This window comes from Aulonocara sp. 'chitande type north' Nkhata Bay, linkage group LG3, assembly GCF_057382095.1.
Source record: "Aulonocara sp. 'chitande type north' Nkhata Bay isolate Kocher_YH1m ecotype deep benthic linkage group LG3, A_spYH_male_GT1.1, whole genome shotgun sequence".
Classification (NCBI taxonomy): Eukaryota; Metazoa; Chordata; class Actinopteri; order Cichliformes; family Cichlidae; genus Aulonocara; species Aulonocara sp. 'chitande type north' Nkhata Bay.
The window spans coordinates 75,803,492-75,823,751 of NC_141346.1; the positions used below are offsets into that span (position 1 = coordinate 75,803,492).

The 20,260-nt window shown below is 43.0% G+C and overlaps 1 protein-coding gene across 5 annotated transcripts in view; it reads right to left on the reverse strand.

The window, feature by feature from the left end:
- LOC147337049 (protein NLRC3-like) overlaps positions 1-20,260 on the reverse strand; it is a 646,813-nt gene that overhangs the window by 122,581 nt on the left and 503,972 nt on the right. Inside the window, exons 1-5 of one of the 5 annotated variants that reach the window (XM_086287140.1) lie at positions 19,795-19,913; positions 19,438-19,539; positions 18,367-18,445; positions 18,019-18,205; positions 16,917-17,890 (exon numbers count right to left, since the gene is read on the reverse strand). In XM_086287140.1, the coding sequence (XP_086143266.1) occupies positions 16,917-17,890; positions 18,019-18,205; positions 18,367-18,445; positions 19,438-19,539; positions 19,795-19,913 (1,461 nt within the window). Of the gene's footprint in view, positions 1-7,670; positions 8,415-14,430; positions 14,605-15,427; positions 15,602-16,095; positions 17,891-18,018; positions 18,461-19,437; positions 19,540-19,794; positions 19,914-20,260 lie in introns of those variants that run through there. The other 4 variants (XM_086287135.1, XM_086287139.1, XM_086287142.1 and 1 more) reach the window with 4 other exon arrangements.

A 20,260-nucleotide genomic window follows, 5' to 3' on the forward strand; every position in this document is an offset into this window, starting at 1 on the left:
GTGTGAGTCTGATTTGATATTCCAGTCAACGCTGAGAGACCTTAACCAGGAAGTCAGAGGTCAGCTGATGCTGCGAGCAGGAAGTGAACCAAGGGAAAGGTCCACTCTACTCAATCTCAAAGAAAATATGCTGGTATTTGTTGATGTTGATGGTACAATAAAAATATATAATATAATAAATAATAAAATATCATGTGATGATGAGATGTGTTGTTGGTGTTTGTATTTTCTGTAAATGTCTTTTTTAATGTAAATGCTTTGTTCCAGACGGACAGGGAATCAGTTGCTGTACGATGACATCATCTTGATGTTGACGAGGAGGGCGAGAAAAACTAGTTTAGTCCTGCAGATGGCGATCTTGCACCGTGTTCAGAGAGCCGACACTTTGATGGTGCTGCTCTACTCAGCTTACTTTAGCCTGGGTTGGACTCTATATGAGCAGCTTCCACTCTGGTTTCACTCTTAAACACACTTGTTTGATTTCACTTGTAAAAGTTGAAGAATAAATATTTTATTACAAAATTATTTGTTGATGCATTTTTTTAGGGTCAAATATCTTGTTTGATTTGAGGAATGAACTGTTAGGGTGGAAAAAGTGAATCAGGTTAAAATAGTGGTGCTTTATATCAGTGAAGATGTATAATGTAATTTAAAATGTTGATGATGGGTTGTAGTGGGCTTGTACTTACAAAACTGCCTCATTTTATTGGAACGATCCACAGTTGCATCCATTCACGGATGACATCTGACATCATTTGACATCTGGTCTGAACACGTTTGTACACAAGATGCCTCAGTTCTGGATGTTTCCACAGACTCCTCTGTGCACCTAAAGGAAAGGTCAAAGGTCAGCAGCACATGTAGTTGGGACAATTCTTCAGTCGCACAAACTACACAATCATTTTCCTCCAATGACGACTTTTCACTTGCAGAAATGGTCCTGTGTGATTTCCAGGCTGTGATATAAAAACTAGTTCCTAATGGCAGCGACTCACTCAGTAAACATGTGTTTCCTTCACCAACCTCACACACAGATCCAATAAGATCAGGAAGTGGGCAGTATAGTACAATATGTGTTATTCTGTGCTGCACTGCCCAAACTAAAGATCTGCTGAAGTGTTGGAAATGATCCAGATGTTTATTTTGGACGATACAGCAGAAGATCAGACATGAAAGTGGAGATAACACAGAAGACCTGCAGCAAAGGTCAGAGGTCAGACTGGGCCCCTGGATTCAACAATGAGCCAATGATCATCAAGCAGTGACTAAAGCAGAGCCCTGACGTTCTGACATTCATCACACAGTCAGAACAAATGTCTGCTGATGACTTCATCTCATGAAACGACTGATAGATGTCAGTTCATTGATCAGCTGAGCTGCTGATCTTCATCGTCACAGAAACATTCAGCTTGTTTCAATCAGTAAATAACTCCCACTACTCCCAGTTTGAACTGTTCCCACTCAAAATGCTGTGAGAACAATGATCATTGTAGAACTTCACAAACATCACGTGTTGTTTTCCACATGTAAGATCAGCAAACACACAGAAACTTCCTGTTGCCACACACGGCCTCTAAAATCTCTTCCACGCTTTCTGTCTGAGTCCACTCTCTGTGTCGGATCCACAGGAAACAACAAGATCTTATTAACATGGTTTTCAATGTGTCTCCTTCCAAAAAGTCCAACCAATGAACAAATGTGTGTATTTGTGGAGGCCGAACAAAAGCATGACACATTTCTCTGTTTCTATAAACTGGAGTCAAACACAAACATGAAGAGTTTCACTGACAGACTCCAAAATGCCCCCACAGTGGATCAAAGGGAAATCCTACAGTGTGGCCAGAGACTCTTAATGGCTCCAACATCAACACATCCACAATGTTGGATCCAGTTCTGCCTCACAGAGTTACTAAGACACACCCTCTGCCAGCATCACAACAGCTCCACCTGCTTCACCTGCCTCCTCAGCATCTGTACACCTGAAGAGAAAAGAAAGGCTCCAACAGCTCAAATCTACAAAGGATTCATGAAGTTTCATCCAACAATAACATGTTTGCCTTCCACAGTGTGCTGTTAGACACCACTGTACCTCTGCCATTTCAAAAAGAGCAGCTTGGGAACATTTTGGCTCCAAACACTTTGTGTTTAAGTTCTTTGTTTTCTTTGTGAAGCCGACAACATCTGGAGCTTTGTGACTCATAGAAACATCATTTTGTTCTTTAGATGACAGCAGATTGGGACTGAATAATCAATCACTATCAAACCAATAAAGACAAACATGCTGATTTTACAGGAACTTTGTTGGAGAAGCTGCAAAGACATGAAACTGGTGGAGATCCCAAACCAGTTGATAGTGCTGGTTATTCCAAATAAAGCTGTTTCCCTTTGAGATGAAATGACTTTGTGTCCTGATATATAATAAAGATGTTGTTGTTTTTGAGCCCCTGTATTAAAAGTAGTTTAAAGTCAGCTTGAGTTTGATGTCTTTATGTCAAAGCTGCTCATGATGTTGAGCTGCTGATGGAATAAAAACAATATAAAAGCATGTAGTCCAGACTTAAATGCAGCCTGTTGTTAGCTGAGGTCCACACACAGTGTTTGACAGTGTAAAGTGTGTGAAAGGGCTGCTGGTGGAGCTCACTAGGATGAGCAGGTGACCACGAGGTGGAGAGCAGCTGGCCTGGCTTTGACCCGGGCCACGCCCCCTTTCTCTCTGCTTTGCTGTCACTTATCTTCACTGCTCTGTCCAATAAAGCTGAAAAAGGCCCCGAATCAAAGAAATCTGCTGCAGCCTCTGAAATGTCTTCTGTTTCCTTCCCGACGGCTTTTTCACCGTCAGCCCATCAGACAGTCCAGCAGCATTTATGATGATGTCATGATGTTGAAGAGGCTGCTACGGTGGCCTCCCATGACCCCCAGCCTCATCACAGCTGAGATGCAGACATTTGAAAACATTCAGCAGACAACTGAATAACAGTCCAACACAACAGTCTGTGTGCAGACACACACTGACCTTTCATATAGTCAAACACAGCTGGTTGAGTCATTTCTCTGTGAGTCTAAAGTGAATCTAGTATTTGAAAGTCCACTTCCTGTATTTGTTGTTGAAGACTTCTTCAGCTTCTTCTCAAGGACATCAGCTGCTTGTTTGGCAGCAGAGGCAGTTAAGAAGCTTCCTGAAAAACACTGAACAGTGAGTTCACTGTGGCATATGACAGATTCAGCTTTCTGTGTGCAAATGTGTCTGTGTCGACCTTTCAAATGCTGTTGAATCCAAAACATCAGCGGCTCCTCGGCTGCTCACTTCATGCACTTCTGTCTGTGTGACAGTCCAATGACATCACAGCTGTTTCCAGCCCCAGTGTCTCAGGACTGGACACCTTTAAACATGTCGAGGATCAAACAGCGTCCAGCTAAACACACATGAAACTATCAGAGCTGACAATCATTCCAATAACATCTAATGGTTCATGTATGTAGACACAGGACTACAAGGAAATGGCTCTCAGCATCTGGCTGTGGGAACACATGAGTCCCTGTTTGTGTTCAGATTGTGTGCATGTTTTAGACGTGTGTCACATGTAGAAACACAACAATCCCACAATGACACACAGATGTGTTTGACACAGCTGTGCAGCTGTAAGTTGTTTCTAATGATTCATTGAAGCTCTTCTAACATTCTGGAGACGATCAGTACATGAATCTGTTCAACACGACAACAATTTGACTTCAGTGTGAACGTTTGCATTAAATAACCTTCTTCATCCAGCTGACAGCATCTTCATCCTATGATGTGAACAGTTCCTGCTGTTGATGACAAACCTCTGACAGGATCTGCTTGAGGAGCTTTTTCATGTGCAGCTCTCTGAGCTCAGGGCTGAGCTGCTGTTTCATCTTTAAGAGCTGCTGCCTCCTCGCCGGACTTGTTCTCCTCTTCTTCTCCTAATGACACCATTTCTGCTTCATATAAAATTCAATAAAGATGCTGACATGTATCTGTAGCAACAACATCATTGAATCTGTAACAACTGGAGCCAAACCAGTGGCTCTGCTGGGATCACTGGTGAGCCAACACTTCCTTGTTGATGCAGATTTCAGGGCTTCCTTTTGCTCCTCCGTTATAACTGTTCTCTCTTCTCAACACATGATGACACAAAGGAATCAGCAGTGACAAAGATGATGCTGAAGAGAAGCACACACTTCACACATATAACAGAGCAGTGCAGTTACACACACCTCTGCTCGACATCAGGCCTCAAACAAAGACACAAAACACTAACTTGACTCTAAACAGAAGAAACGAGCAGCTGTTTCTGTTCTGTGCTTATTTATATTTGACACACATGCTTCTCTTTGTGCAAACACACATCGCACTATAAGGGTAACCTCGCACACAATGATTGGACAGCACAGTGATGATGCTGGGAGATCCTATACGCAGCAACACAGAAACACTGAGAACTTTAAACAATGATGGAAAGTGTTATAAATGACTTGTTGGCCTCTGATCTGTCACAAACAGCTGAAACGTGTCTCTCATGAGTCACATGAAGGTTTTTGACAGAAAGGACAAAAAGTAGCTGCAGTCAGTTTGTGTCATTTTTATATTTATTCATCTGGGAGAAAAATCTGAGGGACATTAAAATGTGTTTTCAACAGAGACAAGAACATGAATATAACAGAACAGGTAAATGAACATGTTTCAAGTAAACAGCTGGACTGATCAGGTCCAAACACAGAGTGATAAACTTGTCAAACAGCTGTCATATCTTTATATAGAAGCTCTTTATAAATGCTGCTCACTGCAGTCTGTTTACTAATAATGTCAAAGTGTTAGAAACACAGAAACATCAGAATGGTCTTTGTTCACAGAAACCTGTCTGGGATCCTTTGTTGTTCTTTTGATGCAGAGTTACATTATAAATATAAAGAGTTATTTCAGAGTCTCATCAGTTTTCCTGCATGTCTTTATTTAACACATCAGCAGGGCTGAAGCTCTCATGTTAAACACACACTGATCTATGGACACGTTCATGTGTTTCTAACAGAACCAGGCTGTTATCAGCCTGCACTAACATTATGTCACACACACTGAATGTAACAGTGACAGTTTACATCATCACACAATCAGCTGTGATTGTTTCACTGTCATCAAACGAGTCAACAGGAAGTAGAATCAATAGAAACCAATCATTTACTGACAGCATGTCTGATGGAAATAAGTGCAGATTATGTATGAAGTCTAACTGCACACAGTAACTGTGTTACAATAAGGACTTAACAGCGCCCTCTGCTGGAGTGTTTCAGTACTGCGTTAACTACAATACACCACCTCCTCCTCACACCACCTGCTACAGCTCTACTCTTCTATGACTACAGTCATCCACAGCACTGATGTGAGGTCACATGGTTCATATGTAAGGAGCACAGCTGACCTCAGGTCAGTTTAATGACTGTGAGCAGCAGCTGTGTTATTGTCACTGTGACAGGGAGACACTCTCAGACACAGCGCTCATGTCAGCTTGTTCTCATGCAGGAGGATCAGGAGCTCCATGTTTGTCTTTCTGTTTGAATCATGATGTGTTTGTGCCATCAGAGTCTGTCATGAGTACTCAGGGTTTCACAGCAGCTCTTCTGGATGCTGACGAGGACTCCAACCTCATGTTTCACCTCTCTGAGCTTCTGATGTCTGTGAACACTCGTGTTTCTTCTCTGGGCTCATCTGGACAAAAACACCTTTCTGTGTTTGGCTGCAGCCTCATTCTGACTGACAGGAAGTGTGTTATCCATGAGCTGCACTTCTGTGAGGAAGTTTCCTGCTGTGTTTCCTGTCTGTGGACAAACACGAGTGTTCCAGCTGAGGACTTGGTTCCTTCCACCTGTCCATACAGGACATCACGCTGTCTGCAGCTCTGTAAATGCAGCTCCAGGTCCTTCCACGTGCTGCTCTGTATTTGTGCAGTTTGTAGTGTGTCCTGGGAAACGTAGCACACATGGTGTTCTTCTGCTGTTTCCTCCTTTCACTGAGTGTGAAACACTGACGCTGTGCTGTTGTTCACAGAGGGGAGCTGATTCTAGCTGCAGCTGGACTCTGTCATCTAACTGAATGTGTTGGTGCTGATCACGGGGCTCTGAGGGGGGAGCAGCAGGAGGACTCTGGATGCTGACGTCAGTGTATCTGTGGAAGCTCCCACAGCGTGTCTGTCATTCAATATTGTGCTGTATATTGTATCTATGCAAAGATGAACAGACTGTGTGTTCACTGGTCTCTGTGCTGCAGCTCTGATGTCATCATCACTCCCTCCTCCACCCTCAGCAGTCCCAGCATGCTGCTGTGGTGCACCCCACCCTCACTCTACACCTGAGCCACAGACCACACCCTCCACCTCAATATACACCACAGTTTTCTCTGCTGTGGAAATGAGATCAGGAGGAAATCATCATTATTATTATTTAATAAACGCTCACATTAATGTGGGCTTATTTGTTTCATATTAGAAACATTAGTTGAGTGTTTTTAGTATAAAATGGTCAAAGTCCCTCTTTTTGCTCCTCCCCTCACCTGTGGATGGGCGGTGCTGTTACCGTGGTGACAGCTTGGATGTGTTTCGGTCCTGCCTGGTTATCACTGCAGGAATCTTTCACATTTATTACAGGTAATAACTCTGATTTTTCTGTGTATTATGAACCAAATGTATCCTGATACACACAGAGATGGATGAGCAGAGGTTGTTTTTGCAGTTTATGTAGTTACTATGGACTTAATGCATACATATTATTAAAATTAGGGCTATAACAGTTGTATTGATGTATAGCAACTTGAAATGCTCCCACAAATGGCTCCACAGCATGTAAAAATATAACAAAAGCTCTGGCGGACTTGGTTCTGTGGTCAGTCTTAAAGGGTGAAGTTAAACTCTGTAATCTTCACTGTGTCACAGAGTTCAGTGAGTCCCGTTATTCACAGTATCAATCAGATCATCAGAGAACAGCTGATCAGCAATCAGTGGTGCCAACAGCGCCTCCTGTGGTGAGAGGATGCAATAATGCAATGTAGCATTTTTCCACTCAACACTTGCAGTCATGGAAACTGTCTGTTGGATCTGTGTGACGTTGCTTTCTTGGTTAGAGTTCCTCACAAATGTCCAGATGATTCTTCTAATGAGGCGTCGACCATGTTTGCAGCTCTTTGGAAGAAAACGTCGCCCTTTGCCATCCTTACTTTTCTTTGACTTCTTCAAATGCAGCTGAACTCCAGCTGGTATTTTCTTGGACTTTGCAGCTGTTTCTGGTCATCAGTTCATTCCTGCAAACCTCTGAAGCTGAACAACAATGATGCTGCATTGCTGGCTGATCCCAAAAGGTTGATTCTGTTCATCTGGACGTTTTCAGAAACGTTTGCTCACTGATCAGGTGACTTCTTCAGTCTCAGCTGACTGCAGCTTTACAAGCTTACAAACAGCACATTTGCACAATGACTGAAAGCAGCAGCACCTGATATATATGATACTAATATAATACATATACATATATAATCCATACTAATGATGAAGGAACTGAGCTCACAGTCCATTGTTCATTCAGTGAACTACTCAGTTTATTTTGGGCCTCAGAAATGCTCACTCTGTTTGTACATCACTGTCAGCAATAGACTCATTCTGCTGTGTGGACAGGAACACATGTGACATCACTTCCTGTTTGTTTGTGACTGAAGAGGAAGAAGTTTACAAGGAATCATTTAGAAGAGTTTCAAACATCAACTGATTGAATCCATGAATCTGAAAACGTGTTTGTGAGTGAAAGAGACAGACATGTACAGACTGAACTATCTGTTCAACAGTCAGAGTGTTTCTGTAACAGGAGACACTCTTTACACTCCACTCAGCACAGGGACACTGAGGAACCACGATAGAACCAAAACCCAGGATAAAGAGTTTGAGTGAATGTGGTGTTGAAGGTGTGGAGGTGGATCAGAGTGTCAGAGGAGACTCTGTAGAAGGACAGAGTGCCAGCAGGACAGTCCACATACACTGCTGCTCTGTTAGAGACAGAGGAGGAGGAGGAGGAGGAGGAGATGGCTGTGGATCTGTTATTGTGCCTGACAGAACAAGGACCATCATCAGAGCAGATCAGACTCCAGGACTGATCATTCCATCCAAACCAACAGTCAGCTCTGCCTCCTTTCCTTCTGATGCTTCTGTAACTCACTGATATATCAACTCTTCCTCTCCACTCGACCTCCCAGTAACAGCGACCAGTCAGACCATTTCTACACAGCAGCTGATAATCATCAAATCTGTCTGGATGATCAGGATATGACTGAACCTCCTTCACACGTGTCACCTTCCTGTTGTTGTCAGACAGTTGGAGCTTTGTGTTCACTGTGTTTGTGTCGATTGTGAGTTGACAGGAATCTGATGGAGAGAACAAACACAATCCAGCTGCAGTTATTGATCCATCATCTGTTCATTGATCGACACTTTGATGATGACTCCTGACATGATGAAGATGGTTGAATGTGTGCTGCTTTGTTTTCATGAATCCCATTAAAAACACACTTACACTTCCTCAGACCTGGTCTCAACCATCGGACTCCAGCAGGCTCCACCCTGAAAGGAGGAGGGGGGTCAGAGCAGCACAGTCAGCATGCACACATGGACATTACATGGCTCTCACACACACACTGTTACACACTGAGCTCAAAGCTCGGCTCCACTGTTTTATTCAAAGAAATCTACATTTATTTATCAGCACATTTAAAAACAGCTTGAGCCAAAGTGCTGCACAGAGTAGAGAGAAAATAGGAAACATACACAGTAATGACTATAAAGACTGGTCAGGATTGAAAGCTACAGAGTACAAATGTGTTTCCAACCGGCTTTTAAAAATGTCCAGTGTTGGTGACGACCTGATGTGAAGGGCGACTGTTCCAGAGTTTGGCTGCAGCCATCGATAAAGCTCACCTCTGTTTTTACGTCTAGTTCTGGTCAGAAGCTGCTTATCTGCAGACCTGAGGGCTCCACTTGGATTCTTTTGTTAAAGAGAGATAAGATGGAGCCAATCCATTCACAGATTTAAAGACAACCAGATCTGGAAGTGGATTCTACCACGTACTGGTAACCAGTGGAAAAAGCTGGTGATGGGTCGTCTAGCACAGACCCACCGCTGGAACCAGACAATTGATGAGGGAGAGAACTGTGACAGCGCCGTTCCTTCACTTGACCTCAGTCGCTCTCGTCTGCTCCCTCGTAACACTGCTCTTTATTGAGCTTACATGAATATGCACAAGTTCATTATGACGTCTTACACAGGTATGAACAAAGAGTACCAGTCTGTGCATAGTGTGTGTGTGTGTGTGTCTGTGTGTGTGTGTGTCTGTGTGTGTGTGTGTGTCTGTGTGTGTGTGTGTGTGTGTCTGTGTGTGTGTGTGTGTGTGTGTGTGTGTGTGTGTGTGTGTGTCTGTGTCTGTGTGTCTGTGTGTGTGTGTGTGTGTGTGTGTGTCTGTGTGTCTGTGTCTGTGTGTCTGTGTGTGTGTGTGTGTGTGTGTGTGTGTGTCTGTGTGTGTGTGTGTGTGTGTGTGTCTGTGTGTGTGTGTGTGTCTGTGTGTGTGTGTGTGTCTGTGTGTGTGTGTGTGTGTGTCTGTGTCTGTCTGTGTCTGTGTGTGTGTGTCTGTGTGTGTGTGTGTGTCTGTGTGTGTGTGTGTCTGTCTGTGTGTGTGTGTGTGTGTGTGTCTGTGTGTGTGTGTGTGTCTGTGTGTGTGTGTGTGTGTGTGTTCCAGATGTGACCCTGTGACCCCAAAGCTGGTGCTAAGAGTCCAGCGGTCCCCCTAACAAAGGGCTCTTATACTTAACCAGACACAGAGTAGGTGTCCTCCTACACCAGGGGTCTCAAACTCGCGGCCCGCGGGCCAACTGCTGCCCGCAGGACGATAGTTTTTGGCCCCACCTTAATATGAAAATGTAATGTTAGTTTGATAATGTATGACACTTTACAGTGTTGTGGGCGGAGCTGAATTAACCCACCAATCAGGGCGGGATATGGATCTGGGATAAGGGATATGGGATAAGAAGCAGAAATGACGTTCTCTACGCGTTGAGACGTTCCCCGTCCGTTGGCTAAACGCTTGATTGAAACTTCAATGCGACAGTGACACCAAGTAGAATTATAAATGTCACATAGCCCCAAACATGTCTTTTTCAAAGCCTGCGGTGAAGAGAAAGGTTGGTGATGAGCACCGACAATTTCAGGAAAAGTGGGAAATGCAATATTTCTTTGTTGAGCACAGGGGCACCCCGACCTGTCTTATTTGCACAGAGAAAGTTGCGCTGCACAAGGAATACAATTTGAAACGTCATTACACAACTAGACATGCTGAGCTGGATGCAAAATACCAGGGAGACGAGAGAGCGAACCGGGTTGCCAGTCTTAAAACAGATCTACTGAGGCAGCAAGATTTCTCCAAGAAAGCAACCAAAGAGAATAATGCAGCAGTCGGAGCCACGTGGTTAGTGAGATGATTGCTAAAGCAGGGAAGCCATTCACAGAAGGTGCATTTGTCTAAAAGTGCATATTGCAGGCTGCAAATATAGTCTGTCCGGGAAAGAAAGGTCAGTTTAGCAACATCAGCCTTTCTGCCAACACCGCAGCAGATCGCATTTCTGACCTGTCAAGTGACATTTATGACCAACTGTGTGAGAAAGCCAAATGTTTCAGTGTATACTCAGTCGCTCTTGATGAGACCACAGACATCACCGACACTGCCCAGCTCCCAATGTATGTCCGTGGTGTTGATGACAGTTTTGAAGTGATGGAGGAGCTGCTCACAGTAATTCCAATGCATGGCCAGACCACCGCTCAGCAGATATTTACAAGCTGTGTGATGCCATTGAGAATGTTGGTTTGCCATGGAAGAGGTTTGTTGGAATAACAACAGATGGAGCGCCATCAATGACAGGGAGGAAACATGGACTGGTGGCACAAAACAAACTGGAAGAGGAAGGCGTGGAGGAGGCCATTGCTCTGCACTGCATCATCCATCAGCAGGTCCTTTGCAGCAAATGCCTGAAGTTTGACAATGTGATGTCTATTGTTGTGAAATGCATCAACCAAATCAGATCCAGGGGCTTAAAGCACCGAAGGTTCTGAGCTTTTTTAGAGGAAATGGAGTCAGAATATGGGGATGTGCTCGACTTCACTGAGGTACGTTGGCTCAGCAGGGGAAATGTATTAAAGAGACTTTTTGAGTTGAGAGCAGAAGTGAAGCCTTCATGGAGAAGGATGGAGTTAGTGTTCCTGTGCTAACTGATCCCAAATGGCTCATGGACTCAGCTTTTCTTGTTGATATGACACATGAGCTTAATGTACTGAACAAGACGTTACAAGGCCAGGGGCAACTTGTCAGTGCTGCCTATGACAACGTGAGAGCATTCTCCACAAAACTGGCGCTCTGGAAAGCTCAGCTCTCTCAGACAAACCTTTGCCATTTCCCAGCATGCAAGGCACTCGTGGATGCAGGCACACCATTCAGTGCTGACGAGTATGTTGATGTCATTTTGAGGCTACAGGAGGAATTTGATCACAGATTTGCTGACTTCAAGACACACAGAGCCACCTTTCACATTTTTGCGGACCCCTTCTCCTTTGATGTGCAAGATGCCCCTTCTGTGCTTCAAATGGAGCTCATTGAGCTGCAGTGCAACTCTGAACTCAAAGCAAAGTTCAGGGAGGTGAGTGGAAAAGCAGACAAGCTTGGACAATTTTTGAGAGACTTGAGCCCTAGTTTCCCTCGGCTTTCCCGAATGTTCAAGCGGACCATGTGCCTTTTTGGTAGCACATACTTGTGCCAAAAGCTCTTCTCCACTTTGAACTTCAATAAGTCCAAGTACAGGTCCAGACTTACGGATGATCATCTTCAAGACATACTGAGGGTCGCAACTGCTTCCTCCCTCAGGCCAAATCTGGCTCGGCTATGCGAGAGGAAACGCTGCCAGGTCTCTAGCAGCAAGGAGTAGGCAAGAGAAGCCATGTTCAGAAGAACAGTTCATTTTCTCCAGTGTTCCATTCATGTTCAGAAGAAGGTTATAGAACTGTTAATACAGACATTTCAATCTAAATACAGCAGATATAGAAGACTGAAAGAAAAACACACAAGTTCACTGACTAAAAATATCTTATTATTATTTTATTTATGTATTACAGATTGATTTATTTTCTTATTAATTCTTAATTTGTTTATTTATTTTTCATATTTTGTGTTAAAAAATAAAAATAAAGAGATTTGAGAAGATTGGAATTTTTTAACCATGCCTTTCTTGTGGAAAACCTAATGCGGCCCAGCCTCACCCAGACTCTGCCTGCAGCGGCCCCCAGCTAAATTGAGTTTGAGACCCCTGTCCTACACCATAAATCAGTAAGAGAGGGTACGACCTCTCTCATGGCCCCAAGTGCTGTGTGCATGCCAGAGCACTCTGGAAGGCACACAGAGTCTTTACAGACTACTCAGGATCAAACCTCTATCATCATGCAATCAATTATACAACTCTAAGCATATATGAGTAAATATTTCTAAGCATCAATCAACAATATAAACCTTACAGCTGGTTTTAATAACAGAATTCATTTGTTTCTCAAATGAGAAAGAGCTATCGAGAAACACTCCTAAATCTTTAGTTCTGAACTTTTCCAGTGGGCCAAGGTCAACATTATTAGATAATGCTAGTTCTTTTCCCTTACATTATAACAATGTGAGGAGTTAATGCTAAGTATACTGCCATTAGCGGCTAATTCTAATTAGGGGTGAATAATTATTAGTAGCTAATGCTAATATCGTTTTCTCTTCCCTTTTAACAATGTGAACAACTAGTGCTAGGTAGGCTGATGCTAGCAGCTAATGCTAATTTGACGTGAATTAGCATTATATTAGTGAGGAGTTAATGCTAAGTAGGCTGCCATTAGTGGCTAATGCTAATTTTAGATGAAAAAGCATTAGCAGCTAATGCTCATATTGTTTTCCTTTGCTTTGTAAGAACGACAGCAGCTAATGATACGAAGTCTACCATTATTAACAATTGTTAATTTGATGTAAATTAGCATTATCTGATAATGGTAACCCTTTTCCCCTGCATTATAAATATGTCAGGAGTTAATGCTAACTAGGCTTCCATTAGGGGCTAACTCTAATTAGGTGAATAATTATTAGCAGCTAATGCTAATATTGTTTTCCCTTCCCTTTTAACAATGTGAGCAGCTAATTCTAATTTGATGTGAATTAGCATTATATTAGTGAGCAGTTAATGCTAAGTAGGCTGCCATTATTAACTAATGCTACTTTGACGTGAATTAGCATTATGTGCTAATACTAATACTGTTTTCCCTTACTTTTTAACAATGTGAGCGGCTAATTCTAAGTACGCTCTTGTAAATAGCTAATTCTAATTTAGTGCGAATTAGCATTATTCAATAATGCTAACACTGTTTTCTCTTACTTATTAAAAATGATAGTAGCTAATACTAATACTCTTTTCCGTTGGGTAACAACGATGTGAGGAGTTAATGCTAAGTAGGCTGCTTTTAGAGGCTTATTCTAATTAGGGCTGAATAATTATTAGTAGCTAATGCTAATACCGTTTTCTCTTTCCTTATAACAATATGAGCAGCTAATGCTAATTTGATGTGAATTAGCATTATATTAGTGAGGAGTTAATGCTAAGTAGGCTACCATTAGCAGCTAAAGCTAATTTGAGGTGAATAAGCATTAGTAGCTAACGCTAATACCCTTTTCTCTTGTGTTATAATGATGTGAGACGTTAATGCTAAATAGGCTTCCATGAGTGACTCCTTTCCCTTGCATTATAAAGATGTGAAGAGTTTATGCTAAGTAAGCTGCCATTAGCAGCTAATGCTAATACTGTTTTCCCTTTCTTTATACAACTTGAGCAGCTATTGCTAAGTAGGCCACTTTTCTCTGCTAAAGATTTCTGTGACCATGATAGAAACTCTGATAAGCTAATGCTGCTAAGCTAATGCTGTTTATGGGCCCTGTTAGAATCAATATTTCATTCTCATTCTGTTGTTTGAGAACAATAACAGAAAAATGTGCACTTGAGAACAAATTTATTGTGAATTCAGCTGTGAATGTACAGTTTGTCATTATTTAAGCTTCCATTTCCAAATGTTAGCTGACACTTTATTAGGTACACTGGTATCTATATCAGGTACACCTGTGACCTAAATGTTCCTGCAAACAGACTCCTTGGGGACCCCTACATAAATATCCATGAACTATCCAGCTAGACTAGTGTGTCTGACCCTGAAAATATTCCTGCATGTGTGATTGTTCATGTCTCATCTGCAGGAAACAAACAGGAAGTGAGTGAAAGACACAGGAAATGTTTCCAGCTCTTCCTCCTCTATCAGATTTTCTCTCCATACCTGAGAGTGTCCAGCCTCCAGCCTGGATCCTTCAGTCCAGCCGACAGCAGCTTCATTCCTGAGGGATCTGGATGATTGTAGCTCAGGTCCAGCTCTCTCAGATGGGAGGGGTTGGAGCTCAGAGCTGAGGCCAGAGAAGTACAGCCTTCCTCTGTGATCAGACATCCTGACAGACTGCAAACACACAAAACAACAATCTATCTGTCAACAGTTGTTTTCTCTTTGTCACAATAACATCTATCCATTTACATCCATTCAATGTAACTTTATTTATAAGTGACAATACCCAACAGACAACAACAGTCATCTGAAGCTGTTTAACAGTGTAAGGTGACCGCCTCCACTGTGAGCAGCACTTGGTGATAGTGGGAAGAAGAACTCCCTTTGACACAAAGATCCTCCCAATGAAAACAGGCTCCAGGAGGAGCACCTACCATGACTGGTTGCAGGGTGAGGGGAAAGAGAAGAGATGAGCTCAGAGAGACAAGAACAAAACAGAGAGACAAAAGTTAAGGACATGCAGTAGTGACATATAAAAGCATCAGGAGTGAAAAGAGGGGAGAAGAAAGCAGAGCATCATGGGAAGTCCACCAACAGCCTGCGCCTATAGCAGCATAACTAAGGGATGGTTCAGGGTCACCTGATCCAGCTCGAACTATAAGCTTTATCAAAAAGGAAAGTTTGAAGCTGATCTTCAAAGTAGAGAGGGTGTCTGTCTCCTGAACTCAAACTGGGAGCTGCTTCCACACCCAGTCCAACATAGCCAGGCTGAGTCGTTAGATTAGTCCAACGTAAAGTCAGAAAGTCATTATTTATGTCACATTTTAGTGCAAATGTAGAAAAACTGTCCAAAAGTTATTTCTAAATCTGATATTAAACAGTTTAAATGGTGAAAAAAGCTGCACATCAGAACACCCCCATATCTCCTCTTATTAAAGGATTACCTTATTATTAATTTGCTAATTCTGCCAGTTGATTACAAAATGCTTGATCTCACCTGAGAGTTTCCAGTTTGCAGTGTGGATTCTTCAGTCCTTCAGACAGAAACTTCACGCCTAAATCCTGCAGGTTATTGTTACTTAGGTCCAGCTGTCTCAGATTAGAGGACTGAGAGCTGAGACCTGAGGACAGAGCTTCACAACTTCTCTCTGACAGGTTACAGAGACTCAGTCTGAAAAATAACAGAAAAACAATTTAAAAAAACTTACTTTTGATCAAGTGTAATGAGATTACATAACATTTAGCAATATTCCATTCTCTTTTTGTCAAGAAAGTAACGAGCAACATGTGGAAACAATCAGAGAGAGAACAGAGAACAGAGCAGTAAAAGAACAGTGGATAGTTCAATAGGCTTTTGGTATCAACAAAACGTGCCAAATTTCTTTATTTTGTCATCATTTAAGAAGAGTTCATGATTAAAACTCAGATAACAACTCAAGGCCAGGTCTGGGTGTAACTTTGATGACAGTTACACCCAGAAAAATTTCAGAAATGCCGACAGGTATTCAGTATTGAACAAAATGAGTACTGATTATCACTTAACAGTTGTATACACTTTTCAGACACCAGCACTCATAACTGTGGTTTTGGGGGTTATTTTGTTAGTGGTTTTAGTTGATCACACCTGCTTTTTGTCAACAAGCATATGAATACAAATGTACTTACAGAGCTTTGTTGGAGGCTTTGACCACTGGCAGCAGCCTCAGAAGAGCCTCCTCTGAAGCAGAGTATTTCTTGAAGTCAAACACATCCAGATCTTCTTCTGATGACAGTAAGATGAAGACCAGAGCTGACCACTGAGCAGGAGACAGTTCATCTGTGGAGAGACTTCCTGATCTCAGGGACTGTTGGATCTCCTCCACTAGAGAACGATCATTAAGTTCATTCAGACAGTGGAACAGATTGATGCTTTTCTCTGCAGACAGATTCTCACTGAGCTTCTTCTTGATGTACTGAACTGTTTTCTTATTGGTCAGTGAGCTACTTCCTGTCTGTGTCAGCAGACCTCGTAGGAGAGTCTGATTGGTCTGCAGTGAAAGACCCAGGAGGAAGCGGAGGAACAAGTCCAGGTGTCCATTTGGACTCTGTAAGGCCTTGTTCACAGCACTCTGGTGGAGAGACTCTTTTTTTCTAAAAAAACTAGACCGCTTGGAGGTTGTTTGCTGTTGTTCCATCAGATTGAGTCCAGAGTTGATGAAGGTCAGATGGACATGAAGAGCAGCCAGAAACTCCTGAACACTCAGATGGATGAAGCAGAACACCTTGTCCTGGTACAGTCCTCTCTCCTCTTTAAAGATCTGTGTGAACACTCCTGAGTACACTGAGGCTGCTCTGATATCGATGCCACACTCTGTCAGGTCTGATTCATAGAAGATCAGGTTTCCTTTCTGCAGCTGATCAAAAGCCAGTTTTCCCAGAGACTCCATCATCGTCCTGCTCTCTGGACTCCAGTGTGGATCTGTCTCAGCTCCTCCATCATACTTGACCTTCTTCACTTTGGCCTGAACCACCAGGAAGTGGATGTACATCTCAGTCAGGGTCTTGGGCAGCTGCCCTCCCTCTCTGGTTTCCAGCACATCCTCCAGAACTGTAGCAGTGATCCAGCAGAAGACTGGGATGTGACACATGATGTGGAGGCTTCGTGATGTCTTGATGTGGGAGATGATCCTGCTGGCCTGCTCCTCATCTCTGAATCTCTTCCTGAAGTACTCCTCCTTCTGTGGGTCAGTGAACCCTCTGACCTCTGTCACCATGCCAACACAGTCAGGAGGGATCTGATTGGCTGCTGCAGGTCGTGTGGTTATCCAGAGGCGAGCAGAGGGAAGCAGTTTCCCCCTGATGAGGTTTATCAGCAGCACATCCACTGAGGTGGACTTTCTAGGGTCAGTTAGGATTGTAGTTTTGTGGAAGTCCAGAGGAAGTCGACACTCATCCAGACCATCAAAGATGAACACAACCTGGAAGTCTTCAAAGCTGCAGATTCCTGCTTCTTTGGTTTCAGTAAAGAAGTGATGAACAAGTCCCACCAAGCTGAACTTTTCATCTTTCAGCACATTCAGCTCTCTGAAAGTGAATGGAAATATGAACTGGATGTCCTGGTTGGCTTTGTCTTCAGCCCAGTCCAGGCTGTGTTTCTGTGTTAAGACTGTTTTCCCAATGCCAGCCACTCCCTTTGTCAGCACTGTTCTGATTGGTTCATCTCTTCCAGGTGAGGCTTTAAAGATGTCTTCTTGTCTGATGGTTGTTTCTGGTCTGTCTGGTTTCCTGGATGCTGTTTCAATCTGTCTGACCTCATGTTCATCATTGACCTCTGCAGTCCCTCCCTCTGTGATGTAGAGCTCTGTGTAGATCTGATTCAGGAGGGTTGGGTTTCCTGCTTTAGCGATGCCCTCAAACACACACTGGAACTTCTTCTTCAGGGTGGATTTAAGGTTACGATGACAAACTGCAGCTTGAAGCTCTGAATGAGAAGAAAAATAAACACTCAATTCCAAAAAGAACTAATCTTTAAAACATGTTGCTCCATCTTCCATCTCTGGAAAATGTTCATTTATCCAGCAGCTTAAATCTTTAGATAAATCCTCTTACTGCTCTGCAGACGGTCAGCCAGCTCCTCCTGCTTCATTCTCCTCAGGAAGTCCACTGTGATCTTCACAAACGCCTCTCTGCTGCTGCTCCTCTGACTCTCTAAGCATTCTGGGTAATCTGGACTCAGAACCTTCTGGATCTTCTTCAGCTCGTTCTTCACAAAAGTGATGATGTTGTCCTCCAGCAGCTGGAACAGAATATTTATGAATGAGCCAATCAGACTGAAATCATGGAGCCAAACATCAGATCCATGTTGGACACACTGACGATCCACTGGTCTCCAAAGAGCAGCATGGAGATGACTGTGAACAGAACAGATGTAACAGTAGTTGTTGTACATGTACAGACCATAAATATGGAGTCCAGCTGTGTTTGATGCTGCTGGGCAGACTGACCACTGGGAACCTCTGAGCTCTGCTGCTCCACTCTGTGGAGGAACCATGAAGGATTAGATCAACACAGGATAAAGATCCAGGAGTTTCTGCTCAAATAACTTCATCTGAATCAAGTCTGTCAAGTTTTAAACTCTCAGATTGTGAACATATCAGTAATTTTCAGTCTGTTTTCATGGACGTCCTTTCAGTGGTGATGTCAGGGATGATTTTGAAGAAGCTCATCAAACTGAACCATCAGCAGATCACTGCTCCAAAACCAGAACATGATCCGAGTCTCCCTCCACCACCAGAACACCAGCTTTACTAACGTGGTAGATCAGTGTAGTACAGATCAATAACTGATGAGTCATTTGATCAAAATCACTGAGTGCTTCACGTCTGACCCTCTGATGCTTCTGTAGACATTTTGCATATTTAATGAATGTCTGACAGTTTTACATTCATTCTATGAACACAGTGGAAATGTTGTGTTATAGTCTCCATGTTGTTTCCAGCATCATAAATTCTTAAGTTCAGAAAATTAGATTCTTTCTTCACAGCTGAAAAACAACAACATTTATTCTCTATTGAAATCTGCATCGTCCACTCCAAAGGTCACAATCTGAAGGTAACATCTGGTTTTGTTCCCTGTGGTTAACTCTGAGCATCAGTATGGTGGGATTTATCCACTACATCCACACCACTGTGGTTCAGTGTTGTCCTGATGGAGTAACAGCAGCCAGTATGATCCAGGCTTTAGCTGCTGGGTCTCTGTGTGACCTCTCAGACTGTTTAACAGATCAGACACAAAGAGAATCAGAGCAGCTCTGTTCTTTAAAGACAAACATGAACCCACTCAGGTCACACTTTCCCCACAGATATGAGCATCACTGTCCTCAAACAGCAAATGACCAAGTCGAACATTTGGATCTTTTCTCTTTCATTGTTTTCTTTTTAATGAATCTTTGTAACAATCTGAGGATGTTTCAGGTCATATTTATCCAGGAAACACAAACATGTAAAGGAGTCATCACAGCTCTCTGACCTCGTTGCTCCAGGTTCACCACTGAAGTCTGGAGGTCGATCTTTGGACCGGTCGCTCCTCACAGACGGACAGCTGGACCCTGCAGACTGTGACCTCTGACCTCTGCAGACACAAACATGATTGAAGCAGCTGTGATCACACAGACTGCAGATAATGCAGCTGTTTCCTGTCAGTAACATCCTCTTAGATTAGAGTTCAGCTTTTTACAGGAAAACTGGACAAAACTGATTTTTGTTACAAACTCATTTTCATTTCCTCTCAGCTCACAAACACAGTCAGACAATCAACCAGAGTCAACACTGATTATAATGTCAGTGCAGAATTATTTCTGTTACTCAGTGAGTTCAGCTCTCTGACCTCGTTGCTCCAGGTTCACCACTGAAGTTTGGATTTAGAGGTTTGGACTCGTCACTCCTCACAGACGGACAGCTGGACCCTGCAGACTCTGCTCTGTCCTCCTCTTCCTCCATCATCATCTTCAGTCAGTCTGAGAGGTAAACCACAAACACTCAGTGAGTTCACATTAACAGGAGGAACTGAGTTACAGTCGCTGACCTCTGACCTGTCATGTAACATAGAAACCAGGTCAATATGTCTGTAGGTTCAGTCATCCAGGTCATGTGATCTAAGGAGCTTGGAGAGAAAAGAGACGTCTTTAAGTTTCTGGAAGACGTTTCATCTGAGAAGCTTCTTCAGCTCTAAAACCAAACGGTGGAGAGTCCCAGATATTTAAACCTGAGAGGGAAAGAAAGCATGTCGCTGACCCACCACTGATGTTATTTCAAGGAGGAAACTGAGAGCCTTTGCACCAGGAGCACAAACA